Here is a 20,602-nt window from a genome sequence, read left to right as displayed (position 1 = left end):
TCGGGTGTTGTGGTGTATGTGGTCCCTATCGGTTTGCTGCTGGTGATTCACAGCCAGGGGATCTCGCTCTGGGGAACCCAAGACAGGCTGTTAAGAGGGGGTAGATTTGGATAGAGTTACCCCAACCGGACAGTCCATGGGAGAGGTCCACAGTGTTGGTTTACATGTTGAGCTTAGCTAAAGGGGTCAGAATGTGATGCAAACAGTAGCAGAGGTCAATGCATGTTTGAGGTGTTAGTGATCTTGTTGATGGTTTAACATAACACTAATAACAGCTTCAATCCTCAGAATCATGCTCCCTTGCCCATTTCTCGTTCTGTCACCAACCTTCACAATCCCTCGCTATTTAGTTTCCTTCTTTCTCATTTACTTATGACATCCCACTGTCATTTCCACCACTCTCCCCTCCACAGTTCATCACATCACTCTTTCAATAGGTCTGTTTTTGTTAGTTTACTTAGTAAATATTGGCTCAAAACACTTTCACACTCTTTTATCTATAATGTGGCCCAGATGGTTCAGGACTGGAATCTCTCTTCATGGTGGCCATTCGTTTTGTTTTGCTTGAATGTGCATGAGATGTCTGAATTTCTTGCCCAGCTAAGTCTTCGGAGAAATTTAGTAATACAATAAATACCTAGTACACACTATTCCTTGCTTCTGACAGTGCTTATAAAGATTTTTACTTTTACTTGATTTCTTCTTTGTGTGCAGTGTTAAACGGTGGATATGTTTTGTATAAATGTGTCACACATTCTATCCCACTGTACAAAAAAAAGGTAAGATGGCCTTCTGAACAACCTGCATTTACGATGCATTTCTAGTTTACCAAGTATATGACAAATATATTATTAGTGGAAATAAATAAATATACTGGCTAAAATATTGTACAACTTAGTCCTTAAATTAATTTTCAAAACAGGGATGTCATAACAAAAATGGCTATAAATTCAGATTTAATTATTCTACTCAATTAAAAAAAAAAATATATAGTTATAAAAACGAATTACCAATTAATAATTCCATTAATTATTTGCATAATAATATCAACTACAACATTTCCTGGAGGCTTTAAAGTTACTGACTTGCAACTAGTCAGGACACAACTTCCCAAAACTACGTGTTGATGTGATAATGTTATCTAACGGTCCCAAAAAGTATTTAAACACATCACATTTAAAAAGAAATGAATTTCACTGTATGGATGACAACATATGAAACCACGTCACATCTGCAAACAAATGATGCCAGATCATTTCTTTCTAACTTTTCTGAGCAATTTTGCAATGACTTTTAACCAAGAGGCGCTAAGGTGATTTTTAGCAGATGTCAGTTCTCCTCAAGTTCACACAGCGGTCTTAACAGAATAACCACATGAATAGTCCCATCACATATGTTTCAATAACATTTGACATTCACAAAGTCCACAAATATTATTATTATTATTATTATTTTAAATATCTATTGTTTTATAATCGATCAAACTTGTTTTTGTGAAATGTTTTGCTTGGAAAAAATGTGCTTGAGGTCTTAAAAATAAATGCCACTTAGTTTAATATTTTGTTATATAATGTTACGACATCGGTACATCTTAAATGTGGCCAAATACCCTTCAGGGCTGGAAGTTGTAACATCTTACTTTTGTTTTCAACACCTCTGCTTGCAACCTTCTGGCCGTTCTTCAGGACCACCATCAGAGCTCTCAATTTTCACCTCGCAGGCTTCATTTCATCTATTACTACATCAGATTTATGGAAGATTGAAGAGATATTTACCAGAAACATTGTGTATTTACAAGACCAGGCCTGCAAATTACATCCAACTAAATCCTTTATGTCAAATACTCATTCTATAATACTCGTTCTATAACTTGAGACGCTGACAATGAAGGATGTTGTAGAATCAAGGCTTACATTCCTTCAGTCAATGCAATTCTTAAAAATTCCCTCAGTCTATCAGTTAATATCTGCAATCCTATTCATGTCATTTACAAAGTTCCATACAAACATAGGATTCTGATTTATGATATCTGTCACACATATATGTGACCTTTTGTTTTCAGTATTGAACAGATTCCAGCAAGTTCAGAACTGCAAATCTGCAACAAACCTTCAATAGCATTTATTGACTGACAAACTTCACATATACATATAGCCTGGGGAGAGAGTGGAAGAACCTTACTTATGTAACTAATGAGAGACGTTCTTCATGGCAGAGATTAAATACTGATTGGAGAATTTGATAACGCAAAACAGAACAACATGACCCTCCACAAAACTCAAGTTAAATAGTTCCATCCACACACACAGATTTATAAACCCGAGCAATAGCTAGAGACCAGAATATCATATAGACTTTGGCAAGACCTGGACACTCATTGATGTACCAGTCAGACTGATTTTTGAATGTCTCTGAATTCTCTTTGTCCAAAATTGGTAACTACAGATGGAGTGAAGCCGTCTGCCATGAACACATGGGAACCAGAGTGCATGACTGAGATGAGAAGAACAGACAAAGATATAAAAATGGAGGAAAAGGAGGATAAATGGCTGAAAGTAATTCAGTGTGAGGAACGTAATGATACTTAAAGGGGAATGAAAACAGATCTAAAGGAGTAAAACTCAGGAGCTGGTGTCTGAATCAGACCTTTAAGTGCTGACCAGGGAGTTGAATTTCAGTGGTAAAGAAGGAAATAGTACTTAGTTCTATAAAAAGACTTAATAAACCATATATGCAAAACAAAAACTATTACTGAAGACGAGACCTTTACTAAGTATTAGTTCAGGTCACCCGGGTTACACTATATACGACATTTATGGAGGTATATAAATCCATTGAAATGACATACTGCTTATTATGCATATTAATCGCCAAACATGAGCCAGGAGAAATTACTGTGGCTGTTGAGAAACATTATATATTATTAGAAAAAAAAAACAAGTTTCTCAAATAAAACCATAAAATGCCTTTTGAAGCATCACACAAGTCTTGAAAGTTATGGGATATTCTACGGAGCCCCTAAAAAGATAATGGGAGAAAACATTGAATTTCACTGCTTTTGCGTTCTCACGTAAACATATTTTGTTCTCTTGTCATTCGGTTTCAAAACCTTTGCATTCCCCCGAGAAACTTCACGTAAACTAACGAGGGAGACATTCCCGTTTACAAAAGAACAGCATTTATTTAAAATAGAATCTTTTCTAACATTATAAATATCTTTACTGTAACTTTTGATCAATTTAACTCATCCTTGATGAATAAAAGTATTGATTTCTTTTATTTCTTTCCCCAAATAATAAAATAAAAATTCTTACTGACCCCAAACTTTTGAAAGGTGGTTTTTAATGTTACAAAAGCTTTCTATTTCAGATAAATGCTGTTCTTTTGAACTTTCTATTCATCAAAGAATCCTGAAATAAAAATTAAAAAAAAAAACTGTTTTCAACATTGATAATAATCATAAATGTTTCTTGAGCAGCAAATCATCATAATGATTTCTGAAGGATCATGTGACACTGAAGACTGGAGTAATTATGCTGAAAATTCAATCTTATCAAAAATCTTACCGATCTAAAACTTTTGACCGGTAGTGTATATCGTCCGATACCGATATGGTGGCCAATTTATTGTGCATCCCTAATCTTAATACCAAGTGTAAACAGGCCCTCAGGGGAACACAATGCAACAGTTTTGCGAGAAAACAAAAATGCAATGCAAGGGAATGCTACGTTTCTTGGGGGAAAGAAATAAATTTTTTGAGGGAACGCAATACTTTTGCGACAAAAAGCATTGAAATATATTTTTTATTGCTCGTCACTGAAATCCTAACGTATCGTACCCGACTCAAACACACCTCATGTCCATTATTTTTCCTGTCTCGCTTTCCTCTCTCTGCAATGAATCAGATTAAATGCCCTTTAAAATCACTTTATTTCAAATGCAAGATTATTTCACAGTCTCCCAATGGGAAGTCAATGCTGACTTACATTGGGAATATATATTATTTACAAATAAATATAACAAAGAAAAAAAAAAAACAGTCAGTAAAATATGGATTAAAGTTTACAGATGAGTTCAGGTAATCTTCAGCAATAGTCAACCAAATCATTATCACACACAACTATTACATTACCGACCATTAACAAGCTGTTCAAATTACACCAGTGAAGATAACTAAGCTTAAAATAAAATAATACCAACTCAATACAATTAACCACGATCAATTAAAACTGTTGCCAAATATGAAAGAAAGAAAAAAAACAGCGGGTAATAGCAGCAAATATTAAGTAACATTACTTAAGACTAACTTTAATTATACCCAATGTTTTGTCCATGTTAAAACTTCCAGAAGTTATACAGATAGATGATGAGATCACAGCCATGGTGCAGCGTGACATCATCAGGTTTCCTATTTTGTCCCCGCCCACATGAGAAGACAGTATTTCATAGACCTACATATGTGGGAAATGGACCCTGTAATTGTTAAATGTACGTGCGCATCATGGTGTAAGCAGAACGGCTCTAGCGTAAAACTAACTATAAAGAGGACATCGAAATACCACTAGAATGCAGGGCTAAAAATTTTCTCAGTGTATAGTACATTTTTAGTTTGTCTTAAGTCTTACTGAATGCATATACAACAAAATAACCATTGTGTTTGTGCGCATACAAGAGATTGGTCTGCACCGGTGTTGTGCCTTCGTTGTGAGAGCTTGATATGTTGTGTTGTCGTACACGTACAAAATAAACTCTGCCCCTGTTTGTTTTGTTTCCAGACCCTGCCAAAATAGGCAAATACAGTGGGCAGCCCAACCCTGTGCAGCGCCCCCTCTGGTACGGAGGAATGACAGCAGAAAGATGAGGGAGAGGAAGGAGGAAGAGTACATTATGCCTCTAACCTCCCTGCCAGACACTAGCGATACTGCAAGATCACAGGAACTGAAAAAAAACAAAAACAAAAAAGAGAGATGTAAATTCAAGAGAAAGAAAACCTGAAGTCAAATACTCCCTAGCCTCAGTATAAAAGCAAATGGATTGTACTGACAGTTTACATTGGAAAAAGTTCATGTGTGTGGACTGAAGAAGAGTGTGTGTGTGTGTGTACTTACTGATTATGATAAGGAGAAGGATGACCACTACCAATGCTACAATCATTTTCATCTGGGGACAGAAAAAAATATATTAGGTATATAGGATAAACGGGGCTAAAAGACCCCATAGTGCAGAGTGTTATTCAAATGGCGGACCGCGGGACATGATTGCGGCATTTTACCGTTTCTACAGATTAAAGTGAGCAGCGCGTCAAAACAACGGAGCTGTTTCTCACCACAAGCACTCAGGGTTGTTTATGGTAATGATCTTTCGGAGCTACAGCATATCTATAATATTTTTATCTAGAGCCAAAAGTGCTTCATTCAAGCCCTTTCCGCTCCATGCGCATTGCTTCTCTCTCTCCCTCGCTAAATACATAAAGCGGTTGATTTAATTACCTTGAACAAAAGGTAATATATACCTTTTGTATATATATATATACACTATGTTCCAAAGTGAACGTTATAGAGGAAAATAAAATCAAATTAATAGTTTCTACACCCATGGAGTGATTTTTCACAAAAGCAAAGGCCCTTCAGATGTGGAAGATCATCCAGGATGGAGGCTCACCTTCATGTCTCTCCACCACATCCTTCTGTGGAGATGCTTGGCTCTACTGCTGAACGCTGACGCATTGTCCGAAAGGCTTTCTGAAAGTCATGTGAGATAAGAGGATCAGTAGTACTAAGGTATACTTCCATGCATGCTTGTTATTATATAATGACATACACTCATAACCAACTGAGACTGTTTTATATGGATTATCTTTGTCTCCTAGAGATGCTTGTTGACTTTCATGATGCCGTTTTGGGATGTTACAGCTCTGCAACATGTGTGACCAAATTAAACATGTTCAGCCTTATTAGCATGCAAAAACAAGAATCAATAAAGCTGAGCTTAAACCAGCTGCCATTCAACAATCCCATAGAGGATGACTGTGTGTTTACAGCCAGAAAGATACAAAGAACACGGAGGCCCTACTAATGCAGACACATTATTTTGCATTTATCCTTAAAAATTCATGTAATCATTCTTATGTAACAGTCTATGGATTCACCTTTAGGACTAAGCAATATAAACGTGGCAACAGTATTGTTTACTTAATCATTTGTCCATCTTTACGCATGATGCACAAAGGCAGCATTGCAGACAACATATGGAAACATTCCCCTTTGTGAGTGACAATGTCTTCCAGATGCTGCACTATGAAGCTACTTGTTCTCCATTAGCAAACAAAGAGGAGGCGTTGTTTATGAAATGGAAACAATGGATACAGACACTCAAGTCCCTTTCCCATGAACCGGTCCAGAGCTTCAATGCACCTGTCACCTTCACTTGGACCTCCACATAAAAACCATTGCAATTTCAGCAAGATGTGGGAAGTGTAGTAAACAGAAAAAAAAGAAAGAAAAAAAACGTACTTAAGCTCAGAGCGACCCGTTTTGATTTTCATACTGACATGTACATTTTCCGTAATAACTGACTGCATTTTGTAAGTTTACGTTTTAGTAATTTTACACTTCAACTTGTTTATGTTTATATATTTTTTTCTTGGTAGCACTGTACAACAAGGTTTCGCTTGTTAACATTAGTTAACTATATTAGTTAACATTAACTATCAATGAATAATACATCTACAGCATTTATTCATCTTAGTTAGTTAATTAATTTCAACATTTACTAAGACAATATTCAAAATAAAAGTTGTGTTTGTTAACATTATTTAACGCACACTGAACAATGAACAATTCATTTCTACTAACATTAACAAAGACTAATACATTTTTTTTAAATGCTAATTGTTAGTTCACGTTAGCTAAAGCATTAATTACCTTATTGTAAAGTGTTACCCATCTCAAGTTTTGCAAGCTTTCATTTTTATGAAAAATGTATGTTATTTTTTTTTCAAATTAATTTCACTTAACAAAAATGGTTTTTAATAATTTAGTTAACATTAACACTGCTTGATACTTTGTTCCACTGAATTCAATCCACTGAGTAACATTGACACTGTGGTACTATCACAAAATGATTTAATATTACGTAATATTATGTGCGTATTAAGGAATCTGAGCATCCATAGCAGCAAAAACAGCCACACTGGCTCAACCAATGGAAACCATCATAACTCTGAGGTGTGGGAATACACACTTAATTTTTTTTCCTCTTTAAAATCAAATAAATGCAACACTACAAGATCTGCTCATACTTTTGAACTCTGAACACAGTGGGCTTCTGTTACTACAAAGGTTAATCAACATGCACGTCTCATAAAGTGCTTTCGTATATTATACAAAAACAGGACCAAACATGTGCCTTTGTCATGAGGGAAGCTTTATTTTTCACATCTTGGCCTGAAATAAGAAAAATACCACATCACTTTGTGGGACTGGGGATATTTTAACCACTCTCCTGCCCATTTGTCCCAGACAGCTCCCAAAGCGAATAACAGAAATGGGACATAACTCACTAGGAAGGGTTTATTCATGTGACATTGGGATTCAATACACTTTCCCACAGTTAGTGTAGTGAGCTGTTGAATATGTTTGATCTGTAATTGAGAAATTATATGAAAATGAGAAACAATCCTAAAAATGCTTTGAAACGGCCAGACTTTGAGATACTGGTATGTCTCATGAACTACCCTAGATGTTGGGCAGGATTATGAAATGTTATCATATTTTAGTTCCAAACTTTTATTTTCTCCCAAAGTGTATGGCTAGCAAAAAAGATTGTTAAATTCAGTCATATTTATTGCAAATGAATCATGATTCAAAAAAGTGATTTGTGCCTACATGAAATGAATCTGTAGGACAATATATTTTAGACATAGAAATCAAACCTTATTACTTTTAGAAGGCATTCCTTTCAAAAACATTGGCTATAAATTAATTAGTTTTTTGAGCAATGGAAGATCTGAGAGTAATTTTTAATCGTGTTAATCCCTTGAATCCAATGGAATCACAAAGTGCCTAAGGATTCATAATGAGCTTTCCACGTCCATCTTACCAGATTTATCCTGCAACTCATCCAGACGTTCCCCGCGTTCTATCACTTTGGAGATGTTCTCCTGCATGACGTCAATGACCTCATCAACTTGAGACTGCACACTGAAGGCCACCAAGACAGAGAAGACAACATGAGAGAACAATCTGGTCATTTAACTCAACAGAACATTTTAACAGCTCAGGTGCACATGTTCGTGTCTGTGTTTCTAATATTTTGAAGAGAATCCTCTCTTCTTCTGTAAACCGCTCGAGATTAAACAAGATATCATTATGACTACGATCTGTTGACCCTGCAGTGTTGAGAGGAGGTGAGAACGTTTTGCTAGACGTGGTCTAGACACATCCAAATAGTTTGAACTATTTGAACTCGTAGACGTGACACGCAAATACGCACTAAATAGCTTGTGAGGTATTTAGCTCCTCTCATACACCTGGCACAAGGGGCTGGCATGGCTTTTGGAGACGGAGCCTGCGAATGAACTGAGAACAGGATGTTTTGCCCCTTGCTTCTATGCTTGGATGCCCACCTAATACACACCATGATCTGCACCAAATGGCCAATCGCACAGGAACTCGCTCATGTCTTGCACCTGGGAGTAACCTCTCGCACAGATGCAAATGAAGCAACAGGAAGAATCCAAGACGTTCGCGGAAAAGTTACGAAAAATACATTAGGGAAATTTCACCTTCCAAGTTTTCCCCATTAAATTCCATTGTTTTATGTGTTACTCCGCCGTGGTTATGTAAACCTGTGGCTGCTCACATGGGGCGAAACTCTGCAGGGTTTCCTTTGGGAGAATTACTGCAGCATATTAGTATGTACCAAACTTCATAACAAAGAACAAAGAAAAGCCCACAGTCCAGCTACTACAGCTACGTCAGGAACCGAGGATTTTTGAATATTAGGAGTAGCTGTTTACTTTTGCCTGCAAATATTATGTTGTGTCATAGAAACCCAGATGGTTACAGTGCTTCCCTTCTTCTCGGACGGGAGGTGTGTTTGTGGGTGGGTGTTTTCACAGATGCCATTATAAGGAGTTATATAAATTCTGCAGAAAACAACGACATGGGCAGTGCTTGCGCAGTCAATAACTGTGATTTCTACAACACCCTGCCAGTGGAAATTATTAGATATCCGTTTCGACATTCCTAAAATGAACCATTTCTATTATTTAGAAATTTCGGAATTCCTAATTGTACAATTCTGAAAGTATCCCTTAGTGTCTCACACAGGTTATGCTAGACATCAATGTTGCCTCAATTTGTGTGGCTTGTTGAAAGCTATATTCACTTGCCAGATGATAAAACAGTAAAAAAAAAAAATCCCACAGATGCACATTGATGGAAGGACCTGAGCTATATCTAGACAGCAGAACATCATAAACACGGTGGGCTCTTTTGGACCTAAGCCAGTAAGCAACAACCTAGCAGCACACCGGTAACCATCCCCGGCACTCATTTTACTTACAGCTGCAAGTGTTGTAATCAAGACCAACTTGCTTGAATTCAAGACCACATTTTCTGGGTCTTGGTCCTCAAGTCCTTGTTAAAGACCATATTTTCATAGTCTTGGTCTTAACTCGGATAAGACCCTCTTTTGGTCTTTTGGTCAGACTTGAATGAGCCTATCTCGACTACAAAACTGACAACTGCTCTATGGATATATGTAGGATGTATGACTGTGTCTGTAAGAATGTGTTTGTAGTAAAGCTGACCCCTAATTGTCGTCTAAACGTTAAGTCTACCAAAATTTTATTAGTCAGTTAGTCGCAGTAAAAAACAAAGTTACGCAGTCTGTGAGTCCCATTGACTTCCATAGTAGGAAAAAATATATACTATGGAAGTCAATGGGACCAGAAACTGTCTGGTTACTGACATTCTTCCAAATATCTTCCTTTCTGTTCAGCAGAAGAAAGAAATTCATACAGGTTTGAAACAACATGAGGGTGAGAATATGATGACAGAATTTTCATTTTAAAGTGGAGTATCCCTTTACCAGTTGGTCCTTGTGGTAATTACAATGTGTCGGGCAGGAAATCCAAACGTTTGCCTATCATCCATCAACCTCAAATATGGCTTATCATATGAACATGTAAGTAGTAGCAACTTTACTTGGCCGCTCGCTCTAATGTTAGCCTAGATTATTGTGCGCTATTATTAGCAGCATATACAAGTGTTTGTTCGGAGTGTGGAAGCTAAGTATTAGGGCGCTTTACTGCATGACATGGAGGCACTGGCGTGACCCCTAACATGCTATTAGTCGACTAATGGCTTAAATGAACGACTACTAGTCGACTAGAGAAATCTTTGGATGGGGGCAGCCCAAGTTTGTAGTTTTATACCAATCCGTATTGTTTTGTATCGCATGTTCATCTTTTTCCATTAAAATTGTGTATGGAGTTCACACATGGAGTTTGGAGAAGAAAAATGAAAATGTTGGCAAGGAAAGTAAAAAAGCGGGCCAGCTAAAAAAATTAGTCCTAAAAAGTAATACGTACTGTCTAATTTTGTCATTTTGGCCTCCAAATCTTGGTCCTGTAGGTCCTCTCCTGCAAAAATAAATAAAGAATCAGTTTCAGTAACCAAACACACTGTCATAAAGAGCTTTCCTGTTAAAGTTGTGTGCAAACAGTAATGAATGCACAAAGATCTGTTTATTATTTTTTAATGCTGATTATGCAAAACTACAGACTTACAGGAAAAAGTCCTCCTCTTCATCTGAGTCTTCCTCCAGTAGGTTCCTCTGCAAGTTAAGAAGATCAGGGTGTCAGGCTAGTTAGACCTGGTGCAGAATGGGTTTAATATAATATTCCGTCTGAACTGAGACCAGGTGTTTGAAATAACGATGAGCAGACTGAGACTCATAAAGATTTTATTGTGAAGCAAACGGTCGTCCACCAGCCGTAAAGGACAACAGAACACTCTGAACGGCACAGCGTGTGACAACAGTATTTCTGGAACGGAATTCACCCGGAGATAAACCCGTTCAGAACACAAACTCCTACAAGGAGACAAGAGATATGAAGTCCATGTGGTCTGCATTTGTGCCATCTGATCTCTGGTGCAATGAATCACAGATCAGGAGGCATCTAGTTGACCTTCCAATTAGTTTTGTTGTAAAGTCCATGACTGAATAAATTTGAACAAATACCTCACCAGATCATTTCAACATCCCGATGACTAATGTTATATAACTTTCCATAACTGCATCCAAGACCTGTGACACTCCTCTAAAATTCCATCTGGACAATTCCATGCTAAGAAATAGAAGTTTTAAAGGGAAATGCGTTTTTTTAAAACGACACCAACAATCAATGACTCGTGATGTTTGTCTATAAATGAGTGGTGAAGAGACACGAATCACTATCGTCACAACTGATGTCATATGTAACCTGCTACAAGCTCAAATTAATTTATAGCCAATGTTTTTTAAAGGAATGCCTTCTAAAACTAATAAGGTTTGATTTCTATGTCTTAAATATATTGTCCTACAGATTCATTTCATGTACGCACAAATCACTCTTTTGAATAAGGTTTGCACTGAATCATGATTCATTTGCAATAAATATGACTGAATTAACTGTTTTGCTAGCCATACAATTTGGTAGAAAATAATATTTTGATCATATAAAATATGATAACATTTCATATTGCTGCCCAAAATCTAGGGTAGTTCATGAGACATACCAGTATCTCAAAGTCTGGCAGTTTCAAAGCATTTTTAGGATTGTTTCTCATTTTCATATAAATGTTTTTGGAACTATGATTTTTCGGCAGGGTTTTAGGAAAATTCATACAAATGATTCAGTATACAGTAAATGAGTAACTGAGCTTACACGTCATACACTGCATTTGCTCATTTCCAGTCATTTCCAAGTGGTCCTTTACTAGGGAATATTTAAAAACAAGAACTGGGTTGTTTTTTTTTACGGGTCACGGTCAGCGGTGTTACATAACAAGCACGTGGAAAGTCACACTCCTCTTAGCTCTTTTCCACATTCTTGCTCTCACTGCTGCGGAGTTCAAGCTTCCATGCGAGGCCAATTAGAGGAGGCTTTTCTTTGGATGTGCTAATATCTCAACCATCCAACAGTTTCTCCCAATCATACATCAGTCGGGAGTTGTACCCAAGTGAAATACACAAGGTTATCAAATCCTGACACTGATTTACAGGCTTTTGACTGTAAGGCCTGGCAGGGTTTTTAATGACTCTCTAGGACTGGCAGAATATGGAGACACTGAATGTCAATAATGAGATTCTTGGGAAAGGCTCCGCTAGTTTATAACCCCCTGCGTGAGCTAATGTCGGTTACATCATGGCATTAGTCTTCACTTTATGTCGACTTTTACGTTCACTGCTTGGTTTTGTTATTCAAATAGACATGTATTATTAGTAGTGCTTGCTATGTCCATTTGACTTACACTACCATTCAAAGTCTCTTATGCTCACAGTAACATTGTTAAATATTATTACAATTTAATAACTGTTTTCTATTGTAATATATTTTAAAATGTAATTTATTCCTGTGATGCAAATATGAATTTTTAGCATTACTCCAGTCTTCAGTGTCACATGATCCCATTCTAACATGCTGATTTCCTGCTCAAGAATAATTTCTAATTATTATCATCAATGTGCTGTGCTGGTTAATATTTTGTGTAAACTGTAATACTTTTTCGTGATTAATCGCATCCAAAATAAAAGTTTGTGTTTACTTAATATACATGTGTGTGTGGTGTGTATAGTTATTTTGTATATATAAATACACACAGGCATGAATATATTTAAGAAAAATGTGTTAATATATACAATATTTATATTTTTATATAATATAAATTATGTATAAATCTATATAGAGTATATACATGCAAATATTTCTTAAATATATACGTGCATATGTTTGTATTTATATATACAAAATAATTATACACACTACACACACATATATTAAGTAAACACAAACTTTTATTTTGGATGCGATTAATCGCGATTAATCATTGCCCAGCCTTATTTGAAATATAAACATTTTTTAAAATAATAAATGTCTTTACCGTCACTTTTGGTCAATTTACTGCATCCTTGCTATATACATTTTTTTTTTTTTTAAATAATATGAACAATCTTAATTATCTTGACAGCTGGAAAGTAAAACAGAATTGCAGCATCGATTTCCATAGGCCAAAAAAAATAATTTTGTCATTTAAATAATCTAGTTTAGAAAGTTTACATATGACATATGTTTATTTCTGCAAAATCTTGTTCCATTTTATTTTAGTTTTTCTGTTTATTTTTCTCCCCATCTGTTTATTTTTTCATCCACCTCACAGTTTATCCACTGCTGTTATGACGTGTGGTAAAACTGCATGACACTGTTAAGAACAAATTGCTCTCTGAAGGGTTTTACAACACAGGAGTTGAAATGTAGTGTGTGTAATAGCATAAAAGCTGTAGTTGTTGATGGATTATGTAAGTTCTGCAGACACTGAGGAACATGAGGGGAGAGCTGTATACTCCTGTAAACACTAACAGCACAATCAGATCATAGGGCACAATGGGGTTGTAAAAGTGCAGAGCTGTGCAGGTCTGGCTCTGGTCAGTTTCAATCAGCTCTAGTTAATCTATATGGTAAAAACTGACTTACCCGCTCACTGCGAATGGAGCCGGTAACCTCTTCATCGTTCAGATGCCGTTTGAATTTGGGGGGCATGCTGGGGTCGAGCTGCTCCTCCCTCTCTGGCTCCCTCTGTAGGCAAACACAGGAAGCACAGCAGTGATTGACTAGATTTATGTCATCTTGTGTCACTCAGTCTCTCATTTTTCTCATATAATGAAATCATTTCAGCTTAAATAATATTTCATATTCATTTGATGTCCAGTCAGCCAGGAATTATAGCAAAATTATTCTATTTTTTGAAATTATGACTACATGACTGTACATTATCGCTTATAAATTGATGCATATTGTCATGCAATATAGTTCATTAGCTTCTAATTTGGCTGAGTTTGTTTGAATTTTGCTATGCACCAATCTGTGCATTAATACAACAAGCGTGCATTTATCAGCTGTTTTACAATGCCTTTGAATGTGACTCATCTAATCAGATTTTTGAGCTGGAACTCTTTGTTCTTTAAGTCTTAATTTAGACCAGACTGTGACCATAAGTGAAAGCTCAACTATAATGACCACATATCTGAGCAGTGGTCTGTTAGTTCATTTGACTGAACTTTAAACAATAAAAGCTGAACTACTTTTAAGTAAATCCATCGTAATTCAGACTTGGGGATAGACCACCCTGTTATATTTAACTAGTTTAGTCAAGGGGATCAATCTAGCCACGCCGACTGTAATGTGATGCTTGCAAACATCAAACAGAGCAGTTAAAGACAAGCTCCTGCAGTTGATGTCTAAGTCATAACGTTCCTCAATGTGTATTTGCTTTATATTCACCCAGCAGTTCATTTCTGGTTAAACCATTTGGTCATTCTTTTACAAACATGTAGCCCATAGCTTTGAAGTCCACAGCAGGTTTTCATCTAGAAACTACCAGACAAATAAACTTTACCTATGGAATAACAATGGCTGGTTCTCAATTAGTCCCTCTGATGGACAGTTTCTCACCACTGAGCATCAGAGTGCATATCTAGAGTCAGTACAACTAATCGGAAACTCATTTTGAAATTGTAGCTAGCCAGATTCTCAGATTTCACTTTTGTTTTACTGATTACCCACCTGAAAAAACGTGTTTATTTCATACCTGTCTTTATACTATTGCATTTTATTTGTAATTCCTTTAGGCTATTTGTTCTTATTTTATTACTGACTTTTTACTTGTTTTCTTTAATTTATGAAAATAAAAATGTTCATTGAGGATAAGTAGATTTTTGTTTGTATATGCTGTCAATTTTAGTTCTTAGAAAGAAAATCGGAATCTGCAAAAATCGGTTTCGGCAGGTCACACTTACCAGAAAATAGCAGAAATCAGAATCAGCAAAGAAAATAGCAATCAGTGCATCTCTAATCGTGGTATTGTGATTACAGCTCTAAATGTGTTATTTCTAAGCAACATTTAGAATATTTGGAAGAGTAGTAAACATGAATGTCAGGTGAAATAATTAATTAAATAAATAAATAATTGAATTCTTCTTAAAGTAAAATAAATGCACTTAAGTGAGCCTAAATCTGCAGCTCAAACATAAATAAATGAACTATTCTCTGTAAAAAAAAGTCACTTAAGTAAGGCAGGCATGTAAACAGCTAAAGACAAAAAAGAAGAAAACCTGGAATCTACCTGAGGGATTCCTGCACTTTCTGTCTTTGAAGAGGCATAATAATATATAACGGAAAAATTGAGGTTTTGAAAACGTGACTTTTTCAAACCGCAGTAATCCTTGAAACCGGTAACTGGCCCATTCCTACAAAGATCTCTATGCAACTATGTCTTTTATTTTAAATAAACAAAACAAGAAGGATGATATGATAACAAAATAAATAATCCAATGGGGAAACCACAAACATGACGGGCAGCTTTGCAAACAAAAAGACAACAACCAACAAAGAACTACCGGAGTAGATATACAAAGGATAATGATGAACTAAACTAGACACAGGTGAGCAACATAATCAGTAACCATAGAAACAAATGAGGAGAACATAATTATAAACCAAGGAAACAGGAAATAAACACAGGAAAAGTTAACTAGGAACAAACTAAACAAAATGAAAATCAAAAAAGAGTCCTTGTAACCAGAGACAACAGATGGAAGTGGAGGTGCAAAAATGCTAACTCATTTCCTGGTATTAGGAGTCATTCCTGCAGCGCTCTATTGATTGATGACTCATATGAATCAATTAATCCACGAATCCGCTAAGATGAATCAGATTTCCTGGCACAGCTAAGAGAGTATGTTTGTCTAATGAACAACACAATGTGTCATGTAATGCTACACTGATAGCTTCTTACTGGAAAAGCAAATTATCTTAACAGCCAATCTACTGTCATTCTAGTCATAAATGTAGTTAGGTTGTAGCTAAATGTGACAGCTTCACTAGTTTGTTAGTTACTCCATAACACACAGTACTCGAATGAAGAACATGTGGTAAACGTGTCCCTGTAAATAATAAATGACATAGATGTGTCTCAATTGTACTTAAAAAAACAAAACATGAAACACATTTATGTATTCTTGCTGTTCTTGAGTATGTATTTTTATAATTAACAGGCAAACTAAAGCTGCTTCCTTCCTCCACACACTGGACAACTCTCAAGCCAAACTCCAAGTCTAGTACCATTGAGTCCACTGTCCTCTGCTCTCTGACTGCTCTCTGCTTCTCTTGCTGGAAGAGCTGTAGGAAAACGGCTTCTCCTTTATCCAGGAGTACAGCAGAGCGTTCCAGAAAGCACGATTAGGGAAAAGAGGGGCTGGGGACAGGGAACGAGAGGAAGGGAAGAGGAAAAAGACATGGGGTTTGAGAGAAAGAGCATGAAAAGGTAAATAAAAGATACCAAGACAGAGAAATAAGGACATAGAATCTAACCACCATCCACTGAGACCATGTAGATATATTTACTTGTCTTTAACTTCAGTGCAAAAATATTTAAATGTCCAGATAAGCCAAAACTTAACCTTACCATGTTGTCTTAAAGACGGTCATCGTTTACTCAACCTCCCTTTTGTGTGAGGAACAGATTGAAATATTAGTTACTCATTCTTGACTATATTGTCTTTGCTTTCAAATCTCAACAAATTATGTTGTGCAAATGTGTGGTCAATTTCAATAGGAAATGAAAGTGACTTCTGAGTCTACTGTGCTTCATAAATCATTATATTGACAATAGACAATTAACCTTTTTTGCCAATGAAATTTTGGAGAATTTTTGCTAACGTGAATGCAACACACCTTAGCCAATGTCAAAAATGGTGTAAGACATCTTTATGGTACGTTTCCCGTGGAGGAGAGGATGATTTTCAGCGAATAATGATGTGACTTTGGTCCGTTTCTCACACAAACGAGCTTAAAACGACTTGGAATATAGTGTTTAAGTCATATGGTCCACTTTTTGAAGCTTGACAAACGTGGTTTTCTTAAACTGTCAAGTGTGTGGAATATAACTAAGAAGATTTTTAAAATGTATTTTTTGTTTGAATGGTAAAAAAAATATATATCAGCATGCAGATTTGGAAACTAAACAAATTGAACTGGATAGACAGACGGAAATAGTGATATGATTAATAGATGGATTGGAGATTTTTTTATTTTTTTATTTTAAAGCTAAAAAAATAACAGCATTCATATTTGGAACAACAAATTGGACTGGAATTATTACTATGAAAGATGGATGGATAGATGGACGGAAGGAAATAGTGATATGAAATCTGAATGGATGGATGGACGTTAGGAAATAGTGATATAAAATCTGGATGGATGGAAGGAAATAGTGATATGAAATCTGGATGGATGGATGGAAATATTGATATGAAATCTGGATGGATGGATGGAAATAGTGATATAAAATCTAGATGGATGGGTTGTAAGCAGAAATCTGGCCATGATAACAAATACAAACAATACAAACCACCAAACCCACAATGGACATTCTGATAGCAAAATGTTTGCAGACTTCAAAAGTGATTACATTGATTAAACCTTCACATGCGTCACATTGTTACGGAACAGCTACATGATAACAGACAGCTCACAAACAAAACTAATAGGTTAGACATTATTCTCTCATCACTGAATCTAAATGCTTCAGAAACACACAGGTCAGGGAACGGCTAAAAGAAACACTGAGATCGCTAACAGATGATGGGACTTACATAATTCAGGGAACAGGAAGCCTTGACTTTCTATCAACAACTGTGGATTAATCAGAAACTGTTTGAATAACTTGAGACTAAATCACTGAGCAGAAAAGACAATAAAACAGAAACTGGCAGACTCAACATTCATTCAATCATGAATAATACGAGTCTGGAAAACAACGAGTCCTTCGCTTATCATTCGTCACAAATACATTAATTTTACATTATTCAACTTCAAATTATGTGCATATGAGATTAGAAATACGCAAAATATTAAGATTAAGAAACCAAACAACTCCTAAATGTACTAGTTTTCATGCAAACGTTCAACTGACCAGACATTACGGATCATATCTAATAATACAGCTGATGTTCCTGTCCAGCACCTGCTAAACAGCTGTATGCTAGTCATCACAACCATGTAAACATACCCTACAGGACGCTAAAATATCGACACGAATTATAAGACATGCTTTGGGGAAAATAACAAGCATGAAATCAAATGATTGTGTTGACGTGAAGATTTGTGGAAGAATGGAAACACTGAAGTGAAAGCAGTTGGAATGACAGTTAGCATGACAGCTAACACCTCTGGATAAATCACTGACCGCTTCACAGACACACAAACACACGTACAAAGGCCTCAAGAGTCACATCCCCGGCCAGTCTACCTCAGAGATCTTTCTTTTGTTGATTCCTGTTTGGAAGAACCGCGTCTGTGTGTTAATAATCCCGCTGACAGTGTCTGATCTGAACCTGAACAAAGTGACGCGTACTGAATGATGGTGATGATGACGCCTCTCGCTCGGCTGGCTCTGAAGCGGAAGTCAACACAGCTGAACGGATCCTGTTTCCTGCGCGTGATTTCTTCATCTATTAATACAAATATTAAAACATTATAGTAAAAAAAAAAAAAATCTCATCAACATCTAATTAAATCATCATTATAATCTAATCCATGAAACAAGAATAAAACATAATCAATTTATCTCCAATCAAATAAATGCAGCAGCCTTGGTGAGCATAAGAGATTGTTTATCACACAAAATACGTTTTTATACATGTACGCCTGCATAAAATATAAATTATTGTGTAAGGTTTGGCTTAACATCACAAAGTTATTTTCTGAAGGTTACTTTAGACTTATGAGTCAAGTTTAGGTTGATTTTTTTATTTATCAGATTCCCCGAAATTGATCAAACAAACACTGACTGAAAATAAATAAAAACCAAGGACTGGAGAAGATTCATGGAACATTTGGAGCAATAAATTCAGATCATCCTGTCACATGAACAAAAAACAAAACAAAATGCTGAGTGATGCAGCTCTTCAGAGGAGAAATGGTTTTGTGAGCAGACCAGGAATGTGTCCCGCGAGCTACAGGAGGCATGATCTGTAAAACAGGCAACCTTGAGAAATGTTTCACATGGGGATAGAAGGTTCTTCGCAAAGTGAAAAGATTAGGTGAAGTGTCCAGTGTCCAGTGTCCCCCAAAAAGGCCCTTGCCAAAGGTCACGCCTTTAATACTTAATTCCCTTGTAAGGATGCCTTTATAGACATAAAAGTGAAGTTTTTCTGCATGTGTCTTTTGAGCAAAAGCCTTCCTAGCTCCTTAGGTAGCGAATAAGTATATCATGTACATGAATTTGGGCACTGGAAAGGACTATAGGACCCTGGCTCACTTGCATACTGCATTCAAAATCGCATACATCCCTACAATATAGTAGGCGAAAAACAGTATGTGACAAAAGAACTATGTCCGAATTCACAGTAGGCAAAAAGTTCCCGGATGATCTACTTCTTCCAGCAAGATTCTGAAGTGTGCATATGATGGACGCTTTACTATCCCATGAGGCCACAGGAGAGGATTCATGGATGGCAGTGAAGCGACGCAACTGATGCTGGTAGGTCACATGATAATGACAACATGGCGAATGTAGTACGCCAGATTATATTCATACTAAACACATTCATACTATACAGAACATACATTTTTAGCGGTTGTGAAGTATTTACTTATTCAAAATAAGTACCTACTCAAAAGAGTATGGATTTTGGATGCAGTTAACGTTATTTATGTTTCACGCTTCAGAACCTCTGTGGTTTTCTCGGTGCATTGTGTGACTTTTTAGGGAGTGAATGTTTCAGTGCACTGGAAGGATTTTAGGATTGAGACAGCCCTTAAAATTGCAGACTCCCTGATCAGTGCCAGACTAGTGAACAAGGGAGCTGATTGAGACGCACCCCTGGTCTATTTTAGCTGGAGTGTGCAAAGTTCTGTACACTGACTCCCTAAAACTCATTTTCAGAATCCTGTGAGACATTGAAGGAAATGGTAAACCGATGAGAAATATCATTATATAAACAGTGAAAAAGCCAAGTCTGACTTTGAATATTCCATTAAGTCACTTGGCTCAAGTTTTGCTATTTGAATCGAAAAAGCAATATATTTGACAAAGAAAGAGCATTTGGAACTGTACAGTAGTCAGCTGTTTCTTAACCCTCCACATTTAAAAAGACTCCACTGACTCCCTTTTCTATGACTTATAAACTTCAGGTTAATTTAAGGTACCCATGGGACACTTTAGGTTGTTTTTCAGGTGGGTTATAAAGCTGTACTCCTCATACTTTCTGTTTGTCCAGTTTAACCTTCAACATCTCTTCATACAATGGAGGGAACATGCTTACAACCATATCG

General features: G+C 36.4%; 1 protein-coding gene across 3 annotated transcripts; it reads right to left on the bottom strand.

Annotated features, from left to right (window-relative positions):
- Positions 1-3,911: 3,911 nt before the first annotated feature.
- Positions 3,912-18,721, bottom strand: vamp4 (vesicle-associated membrane protein 4). Of its 3 annotated transcripts, XM_084090417.1 has the most exons (9): positions 18,576-18,721; positions 16,388-16,520; positions 13,742-13,843; positions 10,796-10,842; positions 10,598-10,648; positions 8,101-8,201; positions 5,662-5,741; positions 5,109-5,160; positions 3,912-4,938 (listed from the first exon to the last, which is right to left on the bottom strand). In XM_084090417.1, the coding sequence occupies exons 2-9, from the start codon at positions 16,388-16,390 to the stop codon at positions 4,913-4,915; spliced, it is 462 nt and encodes a 153-aa protein (XP_083946543.1). In that variant the 5' UTR covers positions 16,391-16,520; positions 18,576-18,721; the 3' UTR covers positions 3,912-4,912. The 3 variants fall into 3 exon arrangements, with proteins under 3 accessions (XP_083946543.1, XP_083946545.1, XP_083946544.1); XM_084090419.1 differs by lacking the exon at positions 16,388-16,520 and having other exon boundaries at positions 18,541-18,721; XM_084090418.1 differs by lacking the exon at positions 16,388-16,520 and having other exon boundaries at positions 18,576-18,715.
- Positions 18,722-20,602: the final 1,881 nt, after the last annotated feature.

The sequence above is a fragment of the Abramis brama genome (assembly GCF_963993115.1).
Source record: "Abramis brama genome assembly, chromosome: 18".
Lineage (NCBI taxonomy): Eukaryota > Metazoa > Chordata > Actinopteri > Cypriniformes > Leuciscidae > Abramis > Abramis brama.
This window is presented reverse-complemented; position numbering and strand designations above follow the sequence as displayed.